Source organism: Cryptotermes secundus, unplaced genomic scaffold (assembly GCF_002891405.2).
Source record: "Cryptotermes secundus unplaced genomic scaffold, Csec_1.0 scaffold1054, whole genome shotgun sequence".
NCBI classification, from domain to species: Eukaryota; Metazoa; Arthropoda; class Insecta; order Blattodea; family Kalotermitidae; genus Cryptotermes; species Cryptotermes secundus.
In genome coordinates this window covers 705,353-715,650 of record NW_019719379.1, presented here as the reverse complement: position 1 = coordinate 715,650, position 10,298 = coordinate 705,353, and the positions used below count along the sequence as shown (strand labels likewise).

At 39.9% G+C, this 10,298-nt stretch overlaps 1 protein-coding gene across 3 annotated transcripts in view; it reads left to right on the top strand.

Annotated features, from left to right (window-relative positions):
• The first annotated feature begins 3,241 nt into the window (after nucleotides 1–3,241).
• Nucleotides 3,242–10,298, top strand: part of LOC111866059 (CD109 antigen) — a 77,410-nt gene continuing 70,353 nt past the window's right edge. For all 3 annotated transcript variants that reach the window (XM_023854610.2, XM_023854619.2, XM_023854602.2), the window contains exon 1: nucleotides 3,242–3,509. Coding sequence is in view for 1 of the 3 variants with exons in the window: in XM_023854602.2 (XP_023710370.1) it covers nucleotides 3,376–3,509 (134 nt within the window). In the remaining 2 variants the exon portion in view is untranslated. The remainder of the gene's footprint in view (nucleotides 3,510–10,298) is intronic.

Below are 10,298 nucleotides of genomic sequence, written 5' to 3'. Positions count from 1 at the left end.
ACCATACTTAACTTTTGTATTTGGCCTAAGGAACGAAATTCTGCAGTGTAATTTATAGTGTAATATCTGATATCATGACTTCTGTATAAGGCCTATTGATTTCTAGTGCCACTTGTTTATTTTTGTCGGACAATGGATTGGACATCCCTTGTTATTCTTATTCGTGTCATCGACACGAGCAAAATTCTCAGGGCCATCATGGTCTCCGACCGGATTTTGATGTCTACACAGAACGCAGGAATGTTTCAAATATTTTTTTTTATGTACCTGTTCCTATCGAACGTAAACGAACTGAATGTTTCATCTTGTTACTTGCCTTCGGGAAACACAGGTTCTGTAACATCTTAGCCAAATTGCATAATTTCCGTTTCTTTAATTTTCTTCAGTTATGCCAGGCCGACGCTTTCATTCTCTCGTACAATTTCACTTATTAATATAAATAGCAGTCAGAGTAAATAAACTTGTCATACATAGCTAAGCAATATTTAGACTAGCAGATATATTCGTCATATTAATTTAATTTAAATCTAAAGAAAACTCTATAACTTCCTGGGTGGTCGCTTGCTCTAAAGTTGCGGGCAAATTTCCGTTAGAAAGAATAGTAGACGCCTAATATACTAATGATTGATGTCTATGGTTTTACAAGCAATAAATTGGTTTTAAATGGAATGATTGGGTGTTCAACGGTACGACAGAGTGGCTGATGACCGAAGTGAACTTTTCGAAGTAGTGATGAAAAACAATACACATTTCTGAGGAAAACAGGATATAATTGGAATCAGTTATGTAACTCTGTGAAATTGAAATATCTACTGCACCCCTTCTTCTTCTTCTTCTTCCCTTGGCACTACAGCCCCAGTGGGCCTAGGCCTACCTCCATGAACTTCTCCGTTCACTTCGGTTTTTCTAGATCTTACACTTTCGGTAGGACTCCTTGGGCGGGTGATGAGCTCGTCGCAAGGCCTCTACCTGTACACAAACACAGAAAAACGCAGACACACAAACTAAATATCCATGCCCTGAGTGGGATTCGAACCCATGATCCCGGTTTCCAAGCGAGCGAAGACAGCACCTGTCTTAGACCGCTCGGCTACCGTGACCGGCACTGCACCCCTTAATAATTACAAATTTCCTAGTTGCATTTCAACGGGCTATTACGCTAATTAATTATAGCCTACACCATAGTATCATAATTTTTAATATGCTACCATGTGTATTGAATTATGCGATGGAAACTGGGAACCATAAGTTCTTAAAACTTCTTGGATTCTTAGAGAACAAAATTTTAGTTATCCGAGTGACTGCCATTTTTAGACTCTATATTTTAAATGTTGAGGCACGCAGTAGCGTATAATAGTTCTTGAGGCACTATGCTACAAGCTTCTTCATGAACAGTTCAAAGATACACATGGCAGCATTTTGGACGTTTTATTGCTTGATGGAAATGAGGTTGTAAGCCGGTATGTTTTAGCCAGTCTGGTCTGGAGAAGTCTGTCTGAAACGTTTTAATGCCTATGCTGTTAAATACACGGTCATAGTGGTGTCGCAAGTCCCATTTCAGTTCATCGTGCATACTTTGTACGCGTTTTATACGACATCGCGCTCAAGAAGGGGCTGTTCTTCATACCAAGAATCCCACCACATAGACCTATTGTAACGCATCACTATCTCGGAATAAAATATGATGCAAAATGTTATATTGTCTAATATATGTAAGTAGCAAAAGAATAAGAAAAAAACATAGCATATAAAATGTCGTTCAAAGCTACACGCAAAGTTATATTTTAGCGTCCTGTTGCACTGACTCATGTCCATGATTTATGCTAACCGTCTTACAGTGCATACACTTTTTTCACCTTACTCTTCTCTTTTGCACTACAAGTTTCGGCACTAATGTGCCATCTTCAGGTGCGTTTTCTCTATGCACGTCTAACTATTGCATCAGGACATGCCCTGTTGCAATAGTTAGACGTGCGTAGAGAAAACGCACCTTAAGATGGCACATTAGTGCTGAAACATGTAGTGCAAAAGAGAAGAGTAAGGTGAAAAAAGTGTATACACTGTAAGACGGTTAGCATAAATCATGGACATTCACGCAAAGTGTTGATTGTAATCGATTACAATGGTCAAATTTATACTTTAATATCAAGTTTCAGTGACAACCCCTCATGTAAAATAATGACAATATCTGATGAAAAGTAACAGAACAAAGGTAAAACCATCCCCATACCTAATTAATTAGGGACCACACCATAAAAAATGTGTGAGAGAGTGGAGGTATAACTATACCATTCTTGACCTCTGCACTAGATGGTGGTGTGTGGTCAGCTTCATTCCTCGGCAGCTTTACCACCGGGGAAATAGCCCCCGATACCCATTGTATAGGAGGCAGTGTAGGCACCAGATCCGGCCTGGACATTGTGGAGAGAAAAAGAATCTTTTCTCTTCCTGGAATCGAACCCCCGCTCCCCAGCCCTTCGTTATACTGGCTAAGCTATCTAGGCTAAGCTATCTATCGCATATTTTGCGATTTTTGTATCGTCAAATTTAGGCCCGCGCCATAGCTCAAGCGGTTAGTCGCTGCCTTCCCACCGCGGCGGCCCGGGTTCGATCCCGGGGTCTGGTCAAGTGGGATTTGTGGTGGACAAAGTGGCGCTGGGGCAGGTTTTCTCCGAGTACTTCGGTTTCCCCTGCCAATCTTCATTCCACCAATTGTTCCACAATCACCCTCACCTATCATCTGAGGCTGGTACAGTAGGCCAGAAGTGGCCGCAGTACAAGGGACTTAGTCCCACCCTACTAGCAATCGTCAAATTTTGTGTGTTCAGTATCATAGTTACAATATTATCATGGTAGTGAATCTTTCACATGGGAAGTGAAACTGCACCGGGATTGTCATGGGTTAGGAGACAAAAGACACCGGAATTCCAGTCGTTAAATCATGTCATTCGGCTGATGAAGCACATGTGAATTTATGATGAACGGAATTCTCATGACGCACAAATAGGTACGGGAAATAAAACATCGGTTTAGCTTTCCTATCGTACTTTGGAAATAACTCGTTATGTTCTCATGAGTCCATTTGATCATGTAGTTACAATGTTTGTGACCTGTATCTCTTTTCTTTGGTGCACATTCTGAATGAGATAAACATAGTAGCCACTGTTGATGATTTATTTGTAACGGTTGGTACGCATTGTAACTTTCATGAAGAAGGTCGAGGTTGCATCGTCTGCTAGCGACGCGACTCGCAGTTCAGTACTGTTCGTGTTCGAGCGACGTGTCGACAGACATTTCGTGACGAACATGCGTGTAGTGTGACTTCGAGTAAACGACATGTTTTGAAGTTTCTGAATCTTAAATTATAAAATAACAATGTGTATTTCAGTTCTCTTCTTAATTAATGCGCTAATGTTGCAAATGACATGGGGCGAATTTGTCTCGCAAGAAAGTAAAGACGTGCCACCATTTCGTTCAGAATATTCCGCTTCAAGTAGTGGCGCCGGACCGTAAGTAACTAAAGTTTATGAACATAATGTTGGGTGGGCATGATGGGATAGGTTATGAGTCACCTGTTCCTATTAAATTGAAGTACAGTGGCTGAAAATACGTTCGAAAAAGAACTGGGAAGCATAAAGTGCAGCATTCAACTCTACAGGTTTAATAGGAAAATATAAAATCCATGTTTTACATATAAGACACAGCAAAGGCCCATCCATACATTTAACGTAAATTTGTTATAAATGTATAATTTATAAAACATTTTTCTATTCCTTATATTTTGCAGTTTTCATTCCAGGCATTTCTTTCATATTGCCTGAAACTCCATAGTTCTTTCTGCTACTGACTGAGAAAATAGAGAACTTACGTTCTCGATATATTATGAACGTCGAATGCACGGAATATAGTAATACCTTGGGGCATGGACATTGCCACCTAAAAGGACACCTTTCCAAACTGAGACTGGCAGACGACCCAACTTGTGAAAGTTGCCTACAAGAAGATGAATCAGCCACACACATCTTATGTGACTGTGAGGCTATAGCTTACCTAAGATATCGCCACCGGGGTCAGTTTTTCGTGAAACCAAATGACTTTTATGACGCCCCTATAAATAAAGTCCTACATTTCATTCGAAGTGTAGGATTAATGAAGGGTTAATCCAAGGGGGAAGCACAATAGATTATTGAAGGTCATAGTGCGAGGGCCGGTATTTATGGCTCACCCCTCATACCAATACTCATACTCAATACCTTGGGGCATGCTTGTAACCACAATATTTAGTATAAATTCTTTCGTTGTGAAACTTTGCTGTCACCATGACTTTTAGATTTTGGATCAGTCTGTCTTAACCTTTAACGTCCGAAGTGCCGCTATCGGGTCAGTGATTATGGTCGTCGTGGCCAAAGTACCATGTTTTGGGCATTCGAGCATTTAAACTCCGCTAGTGGGAGTGCATGCACAGTAGTAAATATTTATTTTAAATGTAGTAATTACCAGACTTGAGTAAAACCCTAATAGAGGAATTAAAATAAGTGAACAACAGCAAAAAAATATACGTATGAGTTATGCCCAAACTCATTCATGAGCTAGTACTTTTATTGCAGATTCTACAGATTAATGTGTTAAAAATATATAGAAAAATTCCATGTATATACCTTTTTTGTTATCTACTTGATGTACGAGTATATATAGGCTGAAATTATACTACAGTATTCGATTTCACTATGAACGCACAGAGAACAGATCGCACTCTGTATCTGAGCCACGATGCAACAGTCTGTTCACGACCCTTCAAAGGGCAACAATCTCTTGCAGCTATAACGGAAGGTCTTAGCACCCCTCTAGCTTTCTCTTGAATAGCCATTCTTTTATTATTCTGTCCTTTAGTCAAAAGATTCTAAAATCCGAAGAGTGTAAGCAGCGCTAGCAGAAGACCAAATGATTTTATTGCTTCCATCTGTTTTATGACACCAGGGACTGCTAAAATTTGTCAAGTGTTACAAACAGAAATTAATTTATAACGCAGAACAATTCTATGCAGAACTGGGAAACCATTTTTGCAGTTAACATCAAAATCAAAAGAAAACAAATTGAAAATTTTGTATAGAAATTTTCAAATCTTCCGTTATAATATGCGACGCTATGTACTTTGCTGATACAAACAAAGTTAATTCCATCCATTTATGATCAAAATTGTGTTAGATACAGCATTTTTAAACACAATGCTGAAAATTGTTTAGGCGCCTTAACAGGAACGGACATTTAAACGCAGATTAGAAACGGGCATTTAAATAAACTCCGGCCAGCTTAAGCTCATCACCATTTCAAAAGCCCGGCGTTTAAAGGTTAAAACAACAATAAAAGTAAGAACACATAGGTATTGGTGTCCCAAGTGGAATTCGAACCCAGAGTCTCAGTGTACTAGCTTTCCAGTACCTCGCAGCTACCGTGATCACGAGGACGCGCCTGAGTGAGAACATGTCAGAAGCGGTGGTGATCTCAGACATCATGTTGCCATCGCTTGGTTGTAAACTGCCCTTCTATATGCAGTGCACACTCCATTGTCCAACGAATAATGTTTTCGACCTTCCCAACATAGTTATTGCACATAATAGGGGAATTTTGATAGTCTAATTGGGATATTTGCCATTTATTGTGAAGAGAAGCTGAAGATATAACGTTTAAGGAATGAATTTTTCATATTTCTTTAGGTCTGTTTGCATGTGATATCGGGATACGAGTACCCAGGCAATTTTAATCGAATGAGTGTCGAGTGTATTTCTGAGAAACTTCTGCGCAGCCCACCTTGCTGTGTGCATGTTATATATTATTTTATTGTTTTTTAAAAGTCTTCGGATAATATTTTAAAAATAAAAAAAAACACTGTAAACCTAAACCAGGCGTAATAAAAGCATTCATACGTATAATTGATCGATATGAAACACAGGTTCCCATTTACTGGCATTACAAAATCGCCATCAAAGAAAACCATCAGGCTGTAGAAGCAGAAATCATTCTCATAATTACAATATCTCTGGTTCAGAATACTTGACTTCAGTCTCATATCGGTATGTATAAAGCTTATTTGTTTTTACAATAAAATAATCTCTTAAGAATGGCGCTAAATTGCCCGTTCGTGAATTCTGGACAGCATTTCATTTCAAGATCCTTGGAAACAGTTATATAGCAATTCAGATGGTTATAATTAGGAATGAGGATTTTAATTGCGTAACTCACTTCCTCATTATCCTTTGAATGTCATTCTATCGCCACACAGATGTTGGTATTCTTACGACTAGAGCAATTTTCTCCATTCCTCCGTATGCATCGCATTCTCCCTCTTCCTCACTGCTAATTTTCTGGCCTGAGACGCTAGGAAATAGACAATTCTCGTCATCTAAGAAGCCAACTTACAGTTTTCTGCATGACATAAACGTAGAATCGAGAGATTGTGTATTTCTGTCGGTCCAAATATTTCATCTCTGCCACTACACAGAGACTTTTGATTTAGTTTAGGAGATATAGTACAATAGACGCTTTCGAGATAAATTAATTTTTGTCCTTACCCATTCATCGAAATCAGTGGTTCCCAAACTTTTCCGGACTATCGCCCCCCCCCTTGGTTCCATAAAGTCACCCCCCGTACCGCCTATCCTACCCTGTAAGAAGAATTCTTCAGAATAGCGGTTTGCACAGCCCACTAAGCAAGCTAATAAGGTAAAATGGTAAAGTTGTCGCTATGCTTAGCTAATTAAACACTACGCCTTGAAGACGAATGGGAGAGTGGATCTATAGATCCACGTTTTCTTGACCTCGGCATTAGTTGGAAGTGAGTGGTCAGCTTCACGACCTGGCCGCTTTACCCCCGAGGAAAGAGCTCTCAGTACTCATTGGATGGGAGGCTGGGTGGGTCCCAGAGCCGGTCTGGACGACGAAAAGAGAAAATTCTTGACCCTACCGGGACTCGAAGTTCAACCCGTCGGCCATCCAGCCCGTAGCCAGTCGCTATATCGGCTGTGCTATCCCGGCTTCTACTAAACAAGATAATAACAATAAAATAAGATACCACATTAGTAACTACTTTTTTTTCCCTTGGCGAAGTGACCCCAGTGGGCATAGGCCTACCTTCATGAACTCCGTTCACTTCGGTTTTTCTAGATCTTACACATTCGGTAGGACTCCTTGGGCGGGTGATCAGCTCGTCGCAAGGCCTCTACCTGTAGACAAACACAGAAAAGCGCACACACACAAACTAAACATCCATGCCCTGAGTGGGATTCGAACCCACTATCCCGGTTTCCAAGCGAGCGAAGACAGAACATGCCAGTAACTACTTCACTGTTAGTAAATTCTTAATGCGACGGATGGGCTTGAGGAAGTGACGCCAGTTTCCCTGTGTCTGGCCTGAAGTCACTTCAGTCGTAAATTAGCGAACAATGAGCTCGGAGGAGCCTACCGCCAGTGCCCCTGCACACCACCCTAGGTAATCCCACTGCCCCAGATGACAGTACAGCCCATTTTGGGAACCACTGATCTAGGGTTAAGCCTACACTGCTTGGCTGCGGAACCCAAATATCAGGTCACAATTTTTTCAGGATACCTTCCAAACGAACTGCATGGCACACGATAATTTACATTATTACAGCTTTTACTGGTACGCATTGTTATTAACGAACAGTCGTCTTCCTATGTTGCGTCACAATTATAGTTCTCTATTCTTCGACTTGGCTAAAATCTTCATATTCGAGAAGCCCGAAGCTGAAATCTCATAACGGAAACCGGCTTTCCTGACTTAGGATTTTCATGGGTTTCACAGAATGACCCGGTATACATCGCGATAAAGCCCCAGATTAGGCAAAGGTGTCTTCCGTCCACATCCTCTCTAATATATTAATCATTAGGTGTACCATTCAAAGTTATGTACTCTAAGCTACTGACAGCTTCTTTAAATGAACCACAATTAACTAAAAGTAGGCCACACCGCTTCGAATCAGAATACGACCCGCAGATTTGATAGTGGTGACCTAAATACTTACGTTTTATTGTGAAAACACGCGAGTCTCGTTTTCATACTTGTTCTGCGTTTTTTTAGCAATATTTTGAGCATATCATTAAAGAATCACCGATGTAACATGTCTGGCCCATAACTTCCAATAAATGTTTATGTTAATGCATATAACTTCGAATTAATGTTTGTTCGTATTAATTGCAAAGATGGAAACTAAGCAGGCGCTCCAGTTAGAAATAGACAGAAGTTCTAGATTAGTAGAAAAGTCCGGGGGAGTAGCCTACGTATATAGAAAATTATTAAATTGAAGGTTCCGGAATTTATTCCTGCATGCATCCTTGTTGGGAACGTTGGTTACGACTTCGTTAAGAACTGGAAATGGCATCTTTACGAAAGCCTTCTGGAACCAATTAGGCCTAGACGGTGTCTACCCATGTCTGTGTTTTTGTATTCTAACCTGCTAAGCTAAGAAATTATAACGATTATAAAAGACAAGTCCGTCCAATGTGACTATTTCAGTTTTCTCACTTGATGATTCACAGCACAGCGGGCCAAGAAATCATAACGGACAATATTAAGAATCTCCCTACTCAAGTTACATAGGAGGCACAACATCGGCCACCATGAAGGGAGACGACAGGGGTTAGTGACACGAATCGTATGGTTTATGTATTTTAATTTTTAACAAAGTTTTAAAACTTTGTTAAAAATTAAAATACATAAACCATACGATTCGTGTCACTAACCCCTGTCGTCTCCCTTCATGGTGGCCGATGTTGTGCCTCCTATGTAACTTGAGTAGGGAGATTCTTAATATTGTCCGTTATGATTTCTTGGCCCGCTGTGCTGTGAATCATCAAGTGAAAACTGAAATAGTCACATTGGACGGACTTGTCTTTTATAATTGTAACTGTTAGTGTGACGGACCAGAATGAAACAAATAAAAAATTATAACGATTTTGTTTTCTTTTTGTTGGAAATGAAATAATCTCTTTTGTCAGAATGGAACGTTCTAAGGTACAATTTTGTCCTTGACTATGAACAATTATGCAATTAAACTTTCATGTACGTGTAACATACGGGATAAATTAATTATTACTTTCGTGTTAGAAGGAAAATTCCCTGGTTGAAAGAATTTGTAACCAGTTCTAAGATAGTTGTATTGGAGGTAGAAAGTTATGTAATTGGGACTAGAATTCCTGATCGCGCTAACAACTATTTCTGTTTGAAAATAATACTGCTATACCATCTGTTGTTATGTAGGAAATTCCACTAACGAACATGAACAAGTTTTAGTGCTTTCACTTTCGTTACTAAACATTCTTTGTCAACACACTCGCCACTAAAACACATTCAGTAACCTGTAATGAATATATCGCTAGATTTCCGCTAATAGAAATTTCAGAAGCCGAAATGTTGGTTGGGTTTCATTAGTGGTAGAAACAGTCAACTGGAATCTTTTGTGTACTTTGTTGTCGGTGCCAACCCGGAAGTTCGCACGACCAACTTGCTATTATCAACCACAGATAATTAAAAAGCATTTTTTTGCACCGTTACAATGAAGCCCGTTCCACTGCTATTATGTATAACTTGTTTGATAAAGATCAGTCAATTTGAACAAAAATTACATGAAAACACGTACGTATACCCTCATACACATGTGATACCAAATCCAGGTTAAGAATTCCCAATTTCGACCCTATGTACGAGTAACTTGAATTGTATGAATTTACGTGTACAACTAACAAGTTGCCGTGATTACAGATAATTACAGCTTCGAATATAAGGATCATATAAAGTTGCCCCTTTGCTTAATTAGTTAAGCATTATGCATGAAGACATATGGGGGAGTAGAGGTACAGATCCACATTTCTTGACCTCGGCACAAGATGGAAGTAAACAGTCAGCTTCACGCCCCTGCCCCTTCATCCCCCGGTGAAAGAGCCCCTGGTACCTATTGAATGTGAGGCTGGATGGACCCCAGAGTCGGTCTGGACGCAGTGGAGAAAAAAAAAATCTTGCACTGCCGGGACCGAAGCCGGGCCAGCTAGCCAGTAGCCCGTCGCTATACCGACTTAACTATCCCATCTGCTATATAAGGATCATATGCAGGCTTTAATTACAAATAATAAAACTGCAACTCGGATGACACGATTCTAATAAACAGCAATATTATACCCTCATTACTGGCACAATGTTGGGTAAGAGACATTATTTTCAAAACTTAACATAGGTTATGAAGAAAGTCGTCTTCTTGGTTTAGGCGCCGTGTATTCTTCGTTTTGGC